Source organism: Eretmochelys imbricata, chromosome 1 (assembly GCF_965152235.1).
Source record: "Eretmochelys imbricata isolate rEreImb1 chromosome 1, rEreImb1.hap1, whole genome shotgun sequence".
NCBI classification, from domain to species: domain Eukaryota; kingdom Metazoa; phylum Chordata; order Testudines; family Cheloniidae; genus Eretmochelys; species Eretmochelys imbricata.
The window spans coordinates 15,178,821-15,199,118 of NC_135572.1; the positions used below are offsets into that span (position 1 = coordinate 15,178,821).

At 46.0% G+C, this 20,298-nt stretch overlaps 1 protein-coding gene across 1 annotated transcript in view; it reads left to right on the forward strand.

Annotated features, from left to right (window-relative positions):
- GDPD5 (glycerophosphodiester phosphodiesterase domain containing 5) overlaps positions 1–10,000 on the forward strand; it is a 252,636-nt gene extending 242,636 nt beyond the window's left edge. The window contains exons 15-16 of the mRNA XM_077841822.1: positions 5,299–5,411; positions 7,749–10,000. Coding sequence (XP_077697948.1) covers positions 5,299–5,411; positions 7,749–7,864 — 229 coding nt within the window. The 3' untranslated portion in view covers positions 7,865–10,000. The remainder of the gene's footprint in view (positions 1–5,298; positions 5,412–7,748) is intronic.
- Positions 10,001–20,298: the final 10,298 nt, after the last annotated feature.

Sequence of the window (20,298 nt, forward strand, 5' to 3'; positions counted from 1 at the left end):
TGCCACATCCAACTGACCCTTCTAGAGACACTTGGACATTCCACGTCAATGGTACAAGCCGCTTCCCTTTGCTGGAGGGTTTATTCTAGGATACCTGAGCTCCTTTTAATTAGGTAACCTTCAGGAAACCATGGTGCTCTCCAAGTAGAAATATCCCATTGCAAGATTACCCTCCAGGTAGCATTTTTATAGTCTAATCTGCTCTATTTAGTCCTTTCCAAGTTAACAAATTTGGCTTCATAATTTATATACAATATTTCAGTTTTTTTACCCCTTCTTGGCAAATTTCAGTTACCCTGAGAGAACTGGGAAGGAGTTGTGGTGCACTGAGTGTAAAGCTGACCGTAGTTCTTGGCAAATCTTCTGAGCCAGATTTCTGTTCTCAGTTATACCAGCATAATTGTATAGCAAGGGAGTTACTCCACAGTTCTCCCGATGTGTCCTAGATCACAGTCTGGCTTGTGGTGTGCGCAGCTGACATCACGCTATCTCCTTAAAGCGTAATGTATCTGCCATCCAAGGCAAAATGCGGCATCATTATTCACCCCCATCGTCAAAGTGCTGTCTTTCACTTTTCATGATTGTCTTGGCAACGATAAGATATTAGCAGGGGGGAGGGGTAGTAAAAGATTTGGCCGTCAGCTGCTGTACTGGTCTGAGCTCAGAATCTTTCAAGATTCTCCTTTCACTGACACCACTATAAACTGGGAGTAAATCCACTGAAGTCAATGGCATTTTGCCAGTGTAGGTTGGAAGAGGCTCAAGATCCCAGGACACTGCATTTCAGGCTCCCTGAAATACTCTTCTGATTGTTTATTGTATTGGGCTGTTTCAGTTGCTTCTGCCTTTAGGGACTATTTGAAATCTGTCCTCACTCTGCAGTAAAGCCTTCACCACTTTTAGTTCTATGTTTGAACCAAACTCTTCATGTGTAACCTTCTCCATACATTTAGCTCTGAGCAATGAGATTGTATTACTGATAAATGTCCCAGTGTGTGTCTCTCTCCTTTTTTATTTTCCCTCCTTTGAGTTTGAACATTTGCCATTTGTAAGTATTGCCTGCTAGAAGGTACGTGACGACTTGCACAGTTGTCCTCAGTCTGTAGAGTAACTGGATCTCTTGTTATCTGAAGCTGCCTTTTAAAATGGCAGCGAAAAATACAGTGAACGTTATGGGAATGTTACTGATGTGGAGCAAATTCTTCCTCAGGTACACAGGCTCAGTTCACATCAACATCATTGAGAAATGTGCATGTGTTTCTATGGCCTTTCATAGCCAAGGTGATCAGACTAGACATGTTAAATGCTCACTGGAATTTTTTTTTTAAAGGGAATTCTGGATTCCAGGCATATGCTAAATGTTGAAAACCCCTTATATAGCATTTCGTCTGCGATTGAGACTCACAGGACCCTGACCCAAACCAATGTGTTATTTTCAATTCTGTCTAAAAGTAAAAAGCACATACCCCATTTTATTAAAAAAACAAAAACAAAATGTCTTGGGTTTGTGGGACTAATGATATTCAACATTAGGGTTCCGTCTTGTTTTCAACTGTCCTGTGCAAACTATATTTTCCACTGGTTCATTCAAGCCATACTTTGAGTTAAGCCTAATTGAACGTGTACATGGTTCTTTACATTATTCTGAAAATCTGGGTGGTAAGAGATGATGGAAATACAGTGGTTGCCATTAACAGCTTATGGTTAGCTAATAGTTACCATATGGTGAGGCTGGCCATAACATTGCCCTACACTTAGATTAGGAAATAACCGTGCTATCCTGATAAATTCTGACTGCTTAACGCCAGCCACTCTATACTTCACACTTAAAATTGCCTACAGTCTGCAGACTGTGGGCCCTGTTTAGCTCTCCTCATCCAGGCAAAATACCAACCACAGGGACCTCTACAGTCATTGGGAGTCTTGCCTGGGTAAGCATCATTACCCTCGTAATTTGCCTCCACCCCCCAAAAGCCGGGGGGGAATAGCAACCTGCCCTTAAAGTCACTAGGTTGCAGCTATTTCAGAACCATGAGGCAACGAGTTCCTAAGCTGAGGGCTGCTCACAGAACATCCTGCCAGCAGATTTCACCCCTCTTATATGCTGAGCAGGCTCTAATTCATGCCCTGGCACTGAGCACGCCGTTAACCGGCTGTGGGGTGTAAGGGAGAAGGTCTGTTTTATTACCCCATTCAGTCACCTCTGAACTTGGCCTCTGGCCTTTCAGCTGTGTGTCTGAACCAAGCCTCAGTCATGGCCAAAAATATCTAGTTCCGCTGGGCCTTTCCTTTAGGGATGGGACACCCTGACGAAGTTCTAGTCTTGCACACCAGCCAGAACGGATGCTGAAAGTTGCAAGTACCCGAGAAATGTATAGGACAGAACTTCACAGCTGACCATTTCATCATGGGCCATGGCTGCAGAGCCCCTGATCCTGCTAGATGTTGAGTAGCTGCAACGCTGATTTCAGTGAGAGACGAGAGCCCTCTGCCCTTCGTTGGGTTGGGCGCTGATGTCAGCAGCTCTTTTCTTCAAAGTCAGTTAATGGCTCGCCTTGGAACATCCTCTGAGCGCGTTCAGGAGGACATTTATTTAGCAAGTCATGCTCCGCTCCACCACCTCTTGCCTCATCCAGATTGCTGCTGTACATGCCTTGGCTCTGTCAACCCAGTGTAGCTTTGTCCATCCCACGCTTTTTTCCTCTCCCTTGTAAAGAGCAGTCTCCTGCCTGCTTGCTGTTGTAACACCAACAGACCCCTGTCGTCAGCGGGCGGGATTGAACCTGGGACCTTGGGAGCTGAGTGCATGAGCCTCTGCCGCATGCGCTAAAAGCCAGTTGGCTGGTAGCTAAGGCTGTAGAGCAGACTTATTTAACTCTAAGTGGTCTCGATGTCACAAGATGAGACAGAACACCACACCCAGGAAGTGTGTGGGTTACATACTCCCTCTAGCTGAGGAAGCGCATCCTGAGCTTCAGAGTCTTACAAGTGGGGGCTCGTCCGGGATTTCAACTGGGAACACCCGACAGGCCCCGGTTGTCGGCAGGCGGGATCGAACCTGGGACCTTGGGAGCTTGGTGCATGAGCCTCTACTGCATGAGCTAAAAGCCAGCTGCCTGTTAGCTAAGGCTGTAGAGCAGATTCATTTTATCTCTCTCGCTAAGTGGTCTCGGCGCCACTAGATGGGACAGAATACCCAGGATGTGTGTGGGTTACACAGTGTTTTATAAAGAGTTCCAACAGTGCAGAAAGGCTGCACAGGGCGGATCTCTGCCTGAGTATTCCTAGAACCTTTTGAGTAGATTTTTTTTTTGTTTGCCGGCTGTGGGCCTGGTCCTGTGAAGTGCTGAGTACCCTTAACTCAGGTGGACTTCAGTGGGAAGTTCCCCACCTTGCACTAGGTGCTAAATGCCTAGCAAATGGATTCCTTGCAAGAGGTAGTATTGATTTTCGCTTGATATTCCACTAGGTGGCGCCAGATAACTGGAAACCTGACAGGCTTACATCTTTTTCAGTTTACATTCATCCTAGATCTTGAGGAAGTATCAACATAAAGTTACGGATCTCTTTGTTACTATGTAAATAAGGGAGAACTAGCTGAGATCCTTTACTGAAAGCTAGAACCTGATATACTTCCCCCACAGGGAAGAGAGTTGGACTGCGTGCTGGTGGGAATCACACCCTCCTATTCAAAGGCAGCAGTTGACCCTAAAATCTAGAAAACAATGCAAAAAAAAATGTCCACTTTGCTAAACTGTTTCAGGCGCAGGATTTTTGCCCCAAGTATTCTCTTGGCAGCTGGTTTATTAGTAACATGGAGATGTTTGCTTTAGGAAAGGCAGTGGGATGAATTTCCTCTGACATAAAGGTGTGAAGTCGAATGTCCAAAATGTTACTGTACCTAGAGAGTCTAGTATGCAGCCTAAATATAAGTAGCCATTGGTATTTATATTATAGTAGTACTCAGTGGCCCCAATTTGGATTGAGGCCGTGTGGTGCAAGGCACTGTACGTACCCATAGTGGGAGAGAGTCCAATCTAAACAGACAAGCCAAAGGAATGGAGGGGAAGAGGAGTACAGAAAGGTGAAATGATTTGTCCAGGGAAGCCCAGTACATCAGTGTGAGCTCTGGGGACAGAATCTGGTTTCCTGGCACCCAGTGCAGCACCTTTACCTGCTCCTCCTCATGGCTGCCTCATCCTTGCCTCCATCAATGTAGATTCAGCCTAGCTCTTTACTGTATCCTTTTTGGGCTGAAGTATCCAATAGCTCCAAAATGTAATTGTTCCACGTGTTAAAGGGACACTTCCCGGCTAAAAGGGAAAAAAGACAAAGACCTTCCTGGTGTTGGTAACAATTCTTTAGCTGATTAAAAGTGAATTTTTAAAAATCTGGTATACGTTTCACTGTGCTTTTATTTTTCTCATTTATTTGATTTGGACAATGAACCTCAACCGAGACAGTTTAACTTTTATGGTCGCATCACCTTGCTGGATTTCATTGTTTTCCCAGTGTTGTGTGGTGGAAACTTCAGGAAGATGTTTAATTTCACTGACACTTTAAAAAAGAGAAAAACAGGAATAGAACATTTTCCCCCAAACCCAGAAATGTTGGGTCTAGGTTACCTGACTCTGTCCCACTAATCAGAGCACAGTCACTAATGTGACCAAATCACAACACTTCTTGCTGTGCAGTGTTGAAACCAATCTCTCAAACCACCTGGGCGTGTTGTATATGGATAATAATATTCAGAGTTACAGTACTAAGGGTTTGAAAAAATCCTTACGAGCTTTGGAAAGGGCTACAAATACTCATGCTTCAGGGCATAAACCATCCTCTAGTAGGGGGTCAGGAAGAAACTTTTCTTGGAGCAGGTCATTCCATAACTACCCACTTTGGGTTTGCTTGCACCTTCCTCTGAAGCAGCGAGTAGTGATGTCTTCCTTATGCATGTCTCTGATTTGTCTGAAATGGACATTACTACTGAACATTTTGCTTCCGTAATTAGTCTGTATACCTTTAACAAAGCGGGGAAGATGAAGGCACTTTCACAGAAATGGTGTCATTTGTTTAAGACTGCCTGATTTTCAGAGATATTGAGCTGCTGTGCACCTCAGAAAATCAAACCATCTCTGGCTAACACCAGGACCCACATGAACTCTAGTGGAGCAAAGCCATATTGCATCGCCGGGGTTTGTGACTGCATTTGTCAGTGGCTGCTTGCTTAAAGAGCCTCTTAGGCCATTAGAGGATAGACCTTTTGAGGGCAGAGCTTTACATCCCCCTTTTCTGCTGCAGATGGCGTCTGGGAAGCATAAGGACCTACAACCCGGAGCAAATCATGCTCAGTGCTGCTGTCCGCAGGTCCAGCAGGGACGTCAAAATCATGAAGGAGAAATTGATCTTTTCAGGTATGGCCACTTGAGAGCGAGATCCGCAGAATGTCAGTAAGTAAAGCCAGGATCAGAGGGAGGAGTTCTGCTCTTACCTGGCCATCAGTTAGATAATGGAGCCTTTTATTCCAGTACCTCAGCTGCTGTTGCACTCTCTGAGCGCGCCTCTTACTAGAGATATTGAGAATAGCACCATGGATCTAAGCAGAGAGCTGACCTGTGTATTGGCTGCTAAGATGGATGGAGAAAGAGGGCAGAGGAGGTGAAGAAAAATCAAATCTAAGTAACTGAAAATCTGTGGTGGGATCCTGCGGTTAGCAGCAAGCCAACAAGCCTCCTAGTGATTTTCTGAGCACTGGACAGTGCCACTGATCAGGATCTGGCCCTGCAGTCCTCACTCACACATGGCCACTGGTATTAAGGTGGGAGTCGGGCTTTCAGGGTTGGGCCCCAATATTGCAGTGTGAGGATGCGTAATAACTGAAGCTACTGCTTTGGCAGGAAAGGTCCATCAACCACAGGCAGGATCCTGATCTCGTAAATCAGTGTTGGATCTGTCCAGGAATAGCTGGGGTAACTGACTAGGAGGTGAGGCAAACCCCAGGGATTTTGAGTGTTTACAAAATCGCGAGGCTTTATGCAGTTGTTATATTGGAGCATTAAGAAATGTACCAAGTTGGACAATTGGATATTGAAAATCTTCCCTGGTGATGATATTTTTTGTATTACTGTCACAGCTAGAAGCCTGAGTCATGGACCAGGTCCCCATTGTGCTAGGCGCTGTAAAAACACAGAATGAAAAAACAGTCCCTGCCCCACAGAGCTGACAATCTAAGTACTAGACAAGAGACAGGTGGAGACAGGCAGGTGGGAAGCAAGGAAACAGAGGTGATACTGACCCGCATGATAGGCAGTGGTCTCCGCACTCTAGCAGCCTCGCCATTGACAAAATGTTCTGTAGGAATCATGGCAAAGGAGACTTTTGAGGAGGGATCTGAAGGCCAACGGGGCTTTAAACGTAGAAGCTCCCTTCTCTCCAGTAGAAAAGGGAAGTAAATGGTGAGCTGTGTAATGGGCTGATCGTCCCTTTGACGACGTGTGTAGCAGGCATTCAGCAGGGTCAGACAGTTTTGTTTCCAGCATAATTGCAGTCACCTCTTTAAATATCAGCGTAGTAAGAAGGTGATGCTAGGCCTTATCGTTAAGACCGTAGCGCATCGGTATAACATCTGATGCACTCTCCATCGAGACGGGACTGTGCCCTGCACTGGAAACCTAATGGACTTCATGATCTACTGGATCTTTTCCATCTCTAACTGTGATCCTGAGCATTGGCCTGTTTGAAAATTTGAGTCAATTTGGACCCTTGCTTCATTGAGGCTCTTCAAACTATCTTGCAACTTCTAGCCTCTGGCATCTGAAATTGACCTGATTCATTCCCTCCCCCTCCCGCCACCTTAAAGACAGTAGTTCTTTAGAAGGTAAGAAGAGCTGAGTGCTTGCACACAGGGCATTAGCTGGCCCTGTCCCATGGGTGAAGGGTTCTGAAGGGGGTGCAGGTCTAGGGCACTGTGGGTATGGGAACTAATGACCACTTAAGCACATGTTCTTCCCCACAAGCACTGGCATGTCATCATTTTTCCAGCAGGGGGTGCACTTACCACAGGATTGTCTCAATTGATCTGTATGCCGGGTGGTTGTAGCCTGTGGGCCCCAGGCTATTAGAGACATGAGGTGGGTGAGGTGACACCTTCTCTTGGACCAACTTCTGCTGGTGAGAGAGATGCGCTTTTGAGCTACCGAGAGCTCTGCTTCAGGTCTGGGAAAGGTACTCCCAACACAAAGGGCACAGAGATACTTTGGGAAAGGTACTCCAGTACCTTTGCGGACTTTGTGTTATGACCTGAAGGTGAGCTCTGTGTAGCCCGAAAGCTTGTCTCTCTCACCCACAGAAGTTAGTCCAAAAAAAAAAATCTTACCTCACCCACCTCTGTGGCTGCCATATAGGAGGGGCCTGATCCTGATCTTGCTTATACTGATATAAAGGCAGTGGAATCACCCTGGTGTAAAATCACTGTTTGGGTCAGAATCAGGCCCATATATTCTGCCACTGACGTGCTGTGTGAATTATTTTTTTTTTAGGGGGGGACGTGCAATTCACTTAACTTCTCTGAGCCTCAGTTTACCTGTCTCTAAAAATGAGAGAACGTGGGGCCTGAGGTGCTGAGCGCCATAAACTTCCTTTAACTCCAGTGGATCGGCCTCGAGGGAACGCATTTGAATAAAACGCGGCTGGGGACTCCAGTGATTGGCAGCACTTGAATCGTGTCTTCATTTGTCTTTCCCCTCCCCCAGAAATAAACAACGGCATGGAGAATGCAGATGAGCTGTCGTTGTGTTCTGAAAACGGTTACTCCAACGAGGGTATCGCCCCCTTGGATCGTCGGGACATGAAGCTACGCATGGACTGAGGAATTAAAGGCCCATGGCACGACACCCTCCCCCCCGTAGTACTCAGGCCTGCGATGGGTGGTTTTCACGCTGTCTGGGATGTGGGAACACTCTGTGGAACTACCGGACATGCAAAGACCCCGTCTATTGCTCTTGTTGCTGGCTCCTGACATACTCTGGACTGTGAGGCTGGGGCAGCTTTTTGTAAATATGTAGAAAGTCCTTTTTTTGTCTCTTTTGTGTATTTTGGGGGGTTGTATGTATTTCTTCCAGGGCACGAGTGGGAATAACTTGTGCATTGAAACAGGAACATTTTGGCTGAATCTGATGAAATATTGAGGTGGCATCTTGGACACTGGGGGAGACAGGTGGGGCATGGACCTGATCCTCCCCCTCCACTCCACTCTTCACCTTGGTGCAGCGATTGTTAGCTGAACTTGTTTAAAAACTATGTTGTGACGTTCTTGTGACGTATCATTTCTTTTTCTGGCTAATGAAGTTTTAACTAATCAGATAGAAGGCTGTTCAGAGCTTCCTAGCAGGAGGGAAGGTGCTGCTCCCAGAGCGTGTTCGGAATCAGCGGAAGGAATCAGGTTGGCTGACTCACTTTCACGCCTTCCCCCAGAATAGCAGGACCGAAGCATGCAGGGATCATATGAAATATATGATAGAAAGTGCTCAGAGCAAAACCCTTGGCAAGTTTTATGGCCTATGCTGCAGTCCTTCCCCAAAGAAATTTCTTCTAGATGCTCCTGGGCTGGTAAAGACCTTAAATAGACCCCTAGTTTGTATTTCATAAGTCAGCCTCCATGAAGAGTCTCGATTCCATGATGGCTAGTAAAGAGGACCCAACACCTTGTTCATCACCCAGATCCAGCTAAAGTGCCCGCCACTTAGAACAGGTGGTTTTAGTTTGTGTTAACCCTTAAACTGGTGGTGGGGAAGGGAAGCCACAATCAGCAGTGGCGTGGAAGCCCGTGTTTCTCAGTCACAGGTCAAGCAGCTCAGCTTGACGAATTGAAGCTTGAAGAAGCAGTGAAGAATCCTAGATTGTAAATCGTAAAGCACAAAGTGAAGCAGTCTCGGAGAACAAGGGAGACCTTCTCCTGAATTCTTTGTTGTTGTGTAAAAGACTGCACGTTAATCTCCTCCAAAGGAGCAATAATGACAGAATATGAGGTGCTTGCACAAAATAGGAGCTCCCGTTCGCATTTTTCCAGTGCAAGAGGCTTTAAACCAAAATCCTACATTATAATAAAAAAGCCCAGAAATTGAGTGGATCAGTGATGCATTTCCCCCCCTCTTCCAAATGTCAATATTTATTTTCTCCGTCAACTCCTCCTCCCACTCCCCCACACACTCCTCCCACTCTTTTCACACATCACAGCTGGGCCACAAATGAAAGTCCCAGGCACTTGCCCTTTTTGACTGTAGTTTTCCCCTTCTCTCACTGAGATGAGTCAGGTATTGGGCTATTTAGCTTTTTCACTATTTTGCCTGTTCTAAAGTCTGTTGCAGCCAGAGAAAAGTCTCCTATAGACTTCAGTAGGCTTTGGATCAATCCCTAATGTGGTATTTGTTAGTTTTGCTTCTTTACTGTAGCTTGGCTAACACAGAAATGTGGAATACGGGAAATACCATTGATCACTTCTTTTGAAGTTCATCAAATGCTGCCTTGAAAATCAATTGAGTCTGAAATTTGGCTCTTGATGAGGGATTTGAGTCAAGTCTGCGATTCTTCAATCAAAATTGAGGTGAAATGGGATTTATTTGCAGAGTCCTGCCTGAAGAAACTGAAGCCATGGCATTTATTTTGCTAAACAGAGAGCAAACTCCGTTTAGGGTTTGCTGTAAAGTTGTATCGGATGCCAGATGTAGAGTGTGTTAATGGGTTTGCCAAACCATAGTCGGAATAGAAATACTGTCATGAAATTATCTGCAAAATGATTAAAAATGTAAACATTCCCCAGCAGTGTTAGAAAGCCAAACCCAGAGGTGTTGTGTCTGGTGCATAAGAACTGGAAAGTGAAACTGACTAGAAACAGAAAGTGAAACTGACCGAACTAATTGAATGAAGTGCAAAATGTCAACAGTATCTAGGTGGTGGGAGGAAAAAATTCTCCTTGAATCTTTTGTTTTTAATAATCAAAGATGTAACACAGGTAAGGAATTAAATATATTTATATTATATAAAGGTGTGGCTCAATTATTACCCTTTTAGATTCTTATCAGGGTTACACCACTGTAAATCCAAAGTCCAGCTATTAAAATAATTTGAATTGACTGGATTTTTACCAGTGTAGCTGGCATCAGAACCTGGCACAGGGTGTCACCCCCAATACACTACCCTCTTTCATGGTACTCTATCAAGTCTGTGTGAAACAAGATGGCTTTCTGCACAACTGAAAGATCTTATATAAAGTTGCTCTTCCTTCCATTGTGGTGCAGTATTGAAACATTCCTGGCTAATTGTCATATCAACTGAAAGACTTTGTTACATCTCAGCATCTGTTGATGGTTACCTGCGTGTTTGGGTTTTATCCTTGGAGATGACTTTGTGGAAAGGTCAGACACTTTTTTTTTTAAAGTTTGGGTGGGTTAAAAGAAACTCAACAAGGCACTGTTGACTAAACAAAGTTCATGCAATCATGGGGTTGGGAGGGACCTCAGGAGGTCATCTAGTGCCAACCCCCTGCTCAAAGCAGGACCAATTCCCAATTTTTGCCCCAGATCCCTAAATGGCTCCCTCAAGGATTGAACTCACAACCCTGGGTTTAGCAGGCCAATGCTCAAACCACTGAGCTATCTCTCCCACCTTCTACCCCCAAAGTTGATTCACAACACACATTTTTGCTATGAGCCCAGGTTATACAGTGATTATGACCACTGTTGCCCTAAAGATTTGCTTTATTTTTTTAAAGTCTGAGTTTTCAGTGAAAATATATCTAGACCAAAATCAACCCTCCACCCCTCTGTGAAATAAACATTCAGTATTCCTCTGCTGCTGTGATGCTCTTGTGTTTTCTGAGCTTGCTTACAAAATGCTCATGTCTTTACAGTGAAGTAGTCATTCTCTCCACAGGGTGAGACTGAAGGGTTCTGCTTGCTTGCGGTTGCTGGGGAGCTCAGGGCTCTCCTTTGTGAAACCAGAAGCCAAAAAAGGAGCTTGCAAGAGCAGGGGTCTGGCCAGCAATCTGGACAACTTCAGACTGTCCAATTATGTTCCACCTACCTAAGATTCCCCCCTGTGGTTTCAGCTGGATTCTGTAGGACAGGAGGTGAAGACAAACTGTCTTCCTGTTGCGGTGCACTGCTAAACAGCTGCTCTAGTCACCCCAGAAATGGCCACATTTAATTGGTGGGTGAAGGGATTCTTGCATCTGCACACTAGAGCTGGGTGGGGAGATGGGTTTCCTTGCCCGTGATTACTTTTGAATTTTAATTTTTTTCCTATTTTTAAATCAGGATGAAAAGTCAAAATTTTGAATGTTTATGAACCAAAACACAACCCTTTTTTCACTTTTGGGTCAGTTAAAATGCTCCGAATTTGGCCTTTTTCTTTAAGCTTTTTTTTTTTAAAGTCTAATGAGCTTAAATTTTGAAATGAAAAGTCATTTTGAACTGAAATCTTTTCACAATTTTTTTTTCCTTGACGTTTGTTGGAGTGGGGAGATTCCTTGAACCCGACACTGTTTCTTGATCAGTTTTGGTTTCAGCAAATTGATATTTTTCAACAAAAGCTCCCACCTGCCTGAGGCCTAGGCCTGGTCTGTCCTCACGTGGCCCAAAGCAGAGGGCCATGCTGGGCATGTTGATTTTTGTCTTCGCTTTCGTTGGCGGCTGAACAGCGATGCGATACCCTGACACTGCTGATTGATGCTATACTATCCCCAGTGGATGGACAGATGGATCAGATAGGAATACTTCCTACAGACTCATGTTCAGTGGAATTTGATGTATGTCACACAGTATGCCTGGATAGAGTAGGGAGTGTTACATACAGTATGTGATTGAAAAGCTGAGCCGCGTGGCATAGAGGTGTAGCCTCATTCGGGACAGAGGATCTTGGGAACCAACCCTTGGCAATCAGGCAAACAACACTGCGTTTCCAGTTTGCCAGTGAGTCGAATGCAAATCTTGGAAAGCCGTGGGGACCATGCCTTGATGGCCGTGGAGTTGGTACGTTGAGCAGAATGGAGCCAGGGTGGAAATGAAATTCTGATGCGAAACAGACGTGAAATGTCATGAAACAGTCAGGACCATTTCTAAGGTGGAATGACAGGTACCGTTCAAACTGGTGTGTGTGTGTGAGAGAGAGAGAGAGACAGCACAAGCAGGCTGCATGCTGCTGCAAGGCTCAGAAGGTTCTTTAGGACAATGGGCACGTCCGAGAGGAAAATGCCAGGTTGCAAAGGGCTCCTTTAAACTTCAACGTGGCTATTTGGAAATTCACCAGACAATCAGGATTTACTGGGGCTGACATGGGGCTAACTCCCCTTCTGTCCTATTCTTGTCTATGGATCTAATTATACAACTTGAATGAGCAGAGCCAAGGGTGGGGGTGCTGGGGTGTGGCCGCACCCCCTGGTTTGAAGTGGTTTCCATCCTATCCAGGGTTTACAGTTTGGGTCAGTGGCTCTCAGCACCCCCACTATAAAAATGTTTCCCATGCCACTGAGCAGAGCTGCCTTCCTCATCCTCAGTTTATAGCTGTTGGAGGCCTCTGCCCTGTGGTCTTGGCTCTCTGGGCGTGTTTATTTAACTGCTTAGTGTGGTTTTCAGAGAGACACAGAGACTCTATCAAATGAATGTTCCACCGGGACCCCGGTTTACTCTCCAGATGGCTCCTCTCTCATAAGCTGCCCCTGGTGTAACATTTTTCTGAGCTGTGACTTTTCTTGCCCCTCCCTCCTTTCCTGTCTGCTGATTTCTGACACTGGGACTCCTCCCTGAAGGGCTGCGATTGACAGCTGCAGCGAATGCCCTGCTGCCTGCAAGCCCGTCAGGCAGGAGTGGAGGAACAAAAGCGGATTACTCCCCCTTTCTCCCTGTGTGAGCTTTTGTGCTTTTCCCCAGCAGCCTCAGAAGGGCTGATCTCTCCACCTCTCCTCAATGCCTCCTGCAGCCCTGTGAGGGAGGCACAGTTGTAGCTTCACTGGCCCTAGCTGTGGTCCAGGTAAGTACTTGCCTTGCGGATGAGGGACCCCTTCTTCCTGAACAAAAGGGATCTCTGACAGTCAGCCACTTGGGCACCTGCCATGCGGGCTGTGCAGGGAGGGGATGGCAGCAGTGACAACTGGCAGAGACCAGTGGCCTCTTTGCCCTGTGATTCATGCACATTAAGTAAAGGGGGTGGACCGGGAAGCGAGAGGTTTGGCTTGACAACCAGGGGTTCTCTTTGTGCTAGCTGTCAGGAGCCCCGCTGAGCCAGGTTAATGTGGAGGGTTGTACACTGACACCACTAGCTTGGCACTTGGAGATCAGGGCTGGGAGGGGGCAAGCGTTGTCCGATCCTCAGCCACACACCTGTGCTGTTCGTTGTACAGTGTGATGCCATGCTATACAAAGTCCTGGTGCTCGTGTGTGTCACAGCTCCAAGGCGCGCTCTGTGCAGGTGGCTTTCAGGGTTTTCTTTGTTTAACTCAGATGAATTACCTCAGTCGAAATCAATTTCATTTTCTTTGAGATGCATAACGAAAGGACTCTTTTCTTAGTGACATTCCGGGGCTCGCTTATGCCTGCGTAACTCAACTGATGGTTCTGTTTTTTCGAGCTCTCAGCATCAAAGCATCTCACAGTCATTCATGGATTTTACCGCCACGATACCCTGTGAGGCAGGGAAGTGCCATTCTCCCAACTCTACAGAAACTGAGTGGTCCAAAGTCACCCGGGGTGCCAGAGATGGGAATTTAACTCAGGTCTCTCAAGTCCCAGTCCAGTCCCCTAAACACTAGATCATCCATCCTCCCTATATGATACCCTACTGCTGATCTACACTGTTGTAAAAGAAAGTGAAATCAGGCCACTTTGTACCAGTGAGCACAGAATAGTCCAGTGATTATATAGGAAAGGGGAACAAAACTGTCAAGCTTTACAAGTTGAATGAGCAAAAGCTTCGTAAATGACAGGAGATTTTTTCCATGCTTCACTGACACCTGTACTGCAAAATCCATAAGAGAGGTTTCAAAAATGGCCTTGAAAATGAATCTAAAACCAAGGCATCTTTTCCCAAATGGTTAATTTTGTTTTTAAAAAATTGGTGAAAATTATTTTAATATGGGATTTTTTTTATTTTTTTGCCAAATTATTTGGATTTTCAGATAAGACTTTGTTCACTCATTCTTTCAGTTTTCATTTTTTTTCTGTTTTTTCCCCTGGTTGCCAATTTTGATTGCTCAGCTTCTGGCCACAATGGAATTATCCAAAAGAATTAAATCCATAAATTCTAAAACACTAAATTATGAACGCTCCGATTTTTTAAAAATGAGTCTACCCCAAGTTCAGCAGGCATCTTTTGTTGGGGGGGAAAAAAAGATCTGACGATTAAAAGTCACACACAACCATTTTCCTTAATTTTGTTTCCCATCATAGATTTTTAAAATCAGAAGGGTCCAATATGGTCATTGGGTCTGACTTCCTATATGACACGGGCCATAGAACTTAACCAACAACTTGTGGTTGAAGGAAGCTATCTTTTAGAAAGGCACCGTGTGTGTGTTTTGTAATAATATAATCTCCAAGTGATGGAGAATTTAGGCAGTTCTGCCTTGGGCCATTTCTGGTTCCAAAGAAGTGAGACTTGAGGCAGATCTGAATTCAGATTAAATTGAGTAAATGCTGGATTAAAGACCTGAACCATAATTTAGAAACTGACTATAGTTATTTATTTAGATCACTGCCCTCCCCTCCCCTTAGGCATCGTCTGCACTTAACTTCCTACAGCGGCAGAGCTGCACGGCTGTAGCGTGTCAAGTGACGACACTGCCTATGCCAACTGGAGGAATTCTCCTGTTGGTTTAGGTCATCCATCTCCCAAAGAGGTGGTAGCTAGGTTGATAGAAGAATTCTTCCATCAACCTAGTGCTGTCTTCATGGGGACTTAAGTCAGCTGAACTACACCGCTCAGGGTGTGGATTTTTCATACCCCTGAGTGGTGTAGTTATTCCAAGCTAACTTTCTGGTAGAGACCAGGTCTTAAGCCATAGTTTTCATCATTGTTAGTTTCAACAGTACAATATAATAGTGTGAGAGCTCTTTAGCCCCGTTATCATCCCCTGGGCAACAAACTAATACAACTAGCAAGGAAGGCAGTTTAGTGGTTAGAGCGCGGGACTGTTGCTCCGGAAACCTGGGTTCTATTTCCTGCTCTGCCACATTGGCCTGATGGGTGACCTTGGGAAAGTCGCCTCCTTTCTCTGTGCCTCAGTTTTCTCTTCTGTAAAATGGGGATAATACCAATCTCCTCTGTAAAGGACTTTGAGATCTACAGATGAGAGCTAAATAATAATAGCATGGTGCATCTGGTCACATCTTCCTGTAGTAGCTGGTTCCAGCACAGCAAAGAGCTGCTGATGGAGTTACTGCTTAAGCTCAAGTGCTTTTTGGTGCTGAGGTCCCAGGTTTGAGCCCTGTGGGGTCCGTGTGCTGGTGGGTGTGATCTGGTATAAAGCCATGTAGCAAAGCTAGGCCTGAGCTACGCAGTTAACCCCTGTGGGAAGGTTTGGGCCTGGGGGATTGCTTCTGGCCCATCTCTTAGGCCACATGCTGACAGTCATCCTTCCAGCTAGTCGAGCCCTGATTTCAAATGTGGGTGTCTGAATAGGGCATTGAATTCCCATCTTGGGCATTTGTATCAGTAATTAGGTGCCCAAATGGCCTTTGAAGTGCAGAGCAGAGCATCCAGCCAAGGGATTTGAGTGCCCTGTTACGGTCCCCATGTTTGGAAACCGGACCTGCAGCACCAAAGAGCCCAATTTAAGGGGCCCTGGGTGGGGAGGGTGGATAGAGCTATTGGAGGGTAAAGTGGTTTCTGAATCGCCTCGTCAGGGCCAGGTGCTTGGCATTAGCAAATAGTCTGTGGTCTCACGAGAGGGCAAGAAGGTTGGGTTATTCCTAATGCGAGCCAGAACAATGGGAAACCAGAGAGCAGAGCTGCAATTAGCGCTGCTCAGGCTGCGGCTTACGCTTGCCCTGTCAGAAAAGAAGCCATCAAAGGCAATGGGAGGCTAATGAAACATGCAAGAAGAGGATGACAAAAGAGAACAAGCCCTGACTTTGCGCACCCCGGTTACTTCCCTTTAAGAGGAAAGGGGGCATTAAACATGATCTCCATCTTTATTGCTCTTACCTGTAAGCCTCTTGCCGTTTAGGTAGGAAGATCTCTCTTAACTGTGGAAGAGTGGGCCTTCTCGGTCCCCTTGCACTGCTGCCTGCAGATACATCAGTTGAGGGCCAGTCCTGTGATGTGGTGCAGTTGCATTGACTTCAGTGGGGCTACGCTGATTTACACCAGTTGAGGATCTGGTCCCACTGGTGTCTTTCACCAGTGCCATCTCCGGTCTAGCTTTCCCAGGGGCTTTGTGCCGACAGGTACGTCTGCATTTATGGAAAGAAGAATAAAGGATCGATGGAGGGAAAATGGGAGCTGCCTGGAAAATGGACGATTGTGGGTGGGGGTCACGGTGTTCTGCGTGTGTGTGAGATGGACAGAAGAGAAGCTGGGCGTGGCTGGTCAGCTCCCCATCAAAAATGAGTCTAGGGATCTCAATCCATTTCCTCGTGGTATCCCCAAAACCCTACCACCATTGGTACCTCTGTGGCTAATCTCAGCAGACAGGCCAAGAGAAGTGACCATGGAAATGGGATTTCAGGAGGGATGTTGGAAGACATTGAATCTGGTCCGTGGTTCCAGATGTATATGTCTTAGAAATTACTGGGAAGGATTTTTTTTTTTTTAAATCTCCCTCTGTAATCCTAGTAGCTCCTCTTTGCTGCATAATGAGCCAAGTTCATCCCCTGGTGTATCTCCGCTGAAGGCATGCGGTCATGCCGTGAGCCTAAGCCCTTCTGTATTCCCACCCTACACGCTACTGCCAGAATCTTTCTACAAAATAGGCCTTGTGAGGTGTCCTGTGAACGCTAATAACTCAGTGGTTATGAATATCATTGTAAAACACCTATGTTACCGTTGTGTGAGGTCATGAATTCTCTGTGTATGATGCTACTAAAACATGTTTAAGGCCAGACACCCTTGCTTAGGGAAAAGTGATAAATGGGTGTGTTTTAGACCAAGGAATGTGGGTTACCTCCATTTAAATATTGGCAGTAAACAAAGCTAAACCATTGAGCTAAACCAGTGTTGGGGGGGGGGGGGGGCGGGGCAGAGAGGGTATCCTGTTCTGAACTCAAGAGCCAGAGAATTTAACATGACCCCTGCACCCCAGAGAGACACAGGAGACTGCAGTGCTTCAGTGAAGGTGCTATCTACGCCAACAGGAGGGGTTCTCCTGCCAACGTGGATAATCCACCTCCCCCAGGTGTGGTAGCTAGGTTGACAGGAGAATTCTCCTGTTGACCTAGCACTGCCTACATCGGGGATTAGGTCGTCTTACCTCCATTGCTCAGGGGTGTGGATTTTTCACACCCTTGAGCCAACGTAGCTGTACTGACCTCATTCATTGCCTAGTGTAGACTGGGCCAAAAACATCCCTTTGGAGATATCAGGACAGAGACACTCCATCTTTTACTTCACCTGAGAAAACAAAGAAACCAATCCATTTGATCTCTGTGATGAGTCCTGACAAGTAAAAGCCTGGCAAGGAGACTGTGAGTGAGAGAAATCATCTTGAATAAAGACTGTATTATGTAAGATTAAATTTGGCTTTTAGATGCATGTTTTCACTTCTGTTTGCTTTTAACCATCTCTACCTTTTGCTCTTTAACTTGGCATCACTTAATCCACGGTTAATGAACTTGTTTTGTTTTCATTATAAATCATCAGTACAGTGTGCACGTCTAGAAAGCTGGCAGGTTGGAGTGGCTGCCTGTCTTTGTAAAGGCAGTGAACCGAACCCTTTCTCTGGGAGGGTCTGGCGAGAGGGGCTGGATTTTGGGGAGAATTCAGGGCTGGAAGGGTACCCAGGTTGGGAACCCAGGTTGGGAAAGCCAGCATAAGACTTGTGGGCTGCTAGCCAACTGTTGGGGCCAGAGCTCTGGACCAAAGCTGCAGAGCCACAAGACACCCAGGGTTATCGGGCAGCCAGTGACCGAACCCCCTTACTGGCCTGTATGAACCCCAGGGGTGTTGTGAGGATACATACACTAAAGATTGTGAGGTGCTCAGGTACTGTGATGTGGGGCCATATAAGCACCATGAATAGACAGTAATTTTCCTTTCAATTATCTACATGTTTATAGCTGGGGGTTACAAAATTATTCCTTGTTTGTACCTGTGACTGGGTGGACCAAGACCCTTGAGGCCCTCTTCTGGAGACCCTGTGGTCCTACCAAACCCCACCCATGGAAAGGAGCAGTGAAGGTGGGTCCTCTGGGTCTTCCTAGAGAGACCTTATGGAAGCAGCCAATCGGAGCCCAGCAGGTTCAGATAAAAGGAGCTGCAGGACCTAAGTTGGTCAGTTCCTGGCTAGGGCAAGAGGAATAAGGAAAGGGACTCTGCTCTCACCAAAGGAGCTCAACAAGCTGGATCTGGGGAGAGAGGACCTGAGAACTGTGACCCTAAAGTAATGGGTGAAAGTCAGGGGGCTAGGTGGGAAAAGGCCCAGGGAAAAGCAGTAGCAAACTGGAGGCAACAGTACGTGGCTGGGTTGGGACCCGGAGTAGTGTGTGGCCCGGATTCCCCAGTGTGGCCCCTGGGGAAGTGACCTGGGCTCCCAGAATGGAACAAGGCTTGCTTAGAAGTCTGAGTGAAAGGTGGAATTTAAAGGCCCCAGAAATGCGTCTCAAGACCCTGGTGAGTGCAGGTAGCTTGCTGGACTTTTGCTACCCAGAAGGGGTTCATCCATTTTGGCTGCATGACTTGGCTGGAGGGCTGAGGCACTGAAGACCCGCCTAATGAGGTTGACAACGTATAGGGGGCCCTTCCTCAACATGCTGTTAGCTTGGGATAGTTTTCAACATATTTCATTTAATCGAATCACAAGGTGTATATGTGACCTGGAGATGCCCTGGTGCCAACTGGCAGAGGACACATGGGTTGCGTAGGGTTTTACGTGGGTCCCCTGGGTCACACGTATGCACAGTAATTCGTCAAAGCGTGGCATATGATGTCTCTGAGCCAGTAGCCCTCTGGGTGTCCTAATCATTGCAAAATGTACGTACGGATAGTATTGAAGGAGTTATGTATCTATACTGGAAATTCTGTTAAGGTCCTGGGATTAAAGCAGGCCACCAGGACGTGACATTCCTCAGGAATGTTTCTTTGAGGCAGGAGGTAAGACCACCTAGCTCTGTGTCTGGCCGCTTGTGTATTGTTTATTGTATGCCTCGCGCTGGAGGCCTATTTACATACTGAACCAGTTGCTGAGTACGAAATCTACAAGAAGAAACTGTCAGCAGGGCAGTGTCCTGTTTATGAACCAAAACAAAGTCTTGTTCTGATTTCATAGATACTAAGGTCAGAAGGGACCATTATGATCATCTCGTCTGACCTCCTGCACAACGCAGGCCACAGAATCTCACCCACCCATTCTTGCGAAAAACCTCTTACCGATGTCTGAGCTACTGAAGTCCTCAAATTGTGGTTTAAAGACTTCAAGGAGAAGAGAATCCTCCAGCAAGTGACCCGTGCCCCATGCTACAGAGGAAGGCGAAAAACCTCCAGGGCCTCTTCCAATCTGCCCTGGAGGAAAATTCCTTCCCGACCCCAAATATGGTGATCAGCTAAACCCTGAGCATATGGGCAAGACTCACAAGCCAGATACCCAGGAAAGAATTTTCTGTAGTAACTCAGATCCCACCCCATCTAATTTCCCATCACAGGCCATTGGGCCTATTTACCATGAATATTTAATGATCAATTAATTACTAAATCATGTTATCCCATCTTACCATCTCCTCCCTAAACTTATTGAGTTTAATCTTAAAGCCAGATAGGTCTTTTGCCCCCTGATTCCCTTGGAAGGCTATTCCAAAAGTTCACTCTTCTGATGGTTAGAAACCTTCGTCTAATTTCAAGTTTAAACTTCCCAATGACCAGTTAATATCCATTTGTTCTTGTGTCCACATTGGTAATGAGCTTAAATAATTCCTCTCCCTCTCCAGTATTTATCCCTCTGATATATTTATAGAGAGCAATCATATCTCCCCTCAACTTTCTTTTAGTTAGGCTAAACAAGCCAAGCTCCTTGAGTCTCCTTTCATAAGACAGGTTTCCCATTCCTCAGATCATCCTAGTAGCCCTTCTCTGTACCTGTTCCAGTTTGAATTCATCCTTCTT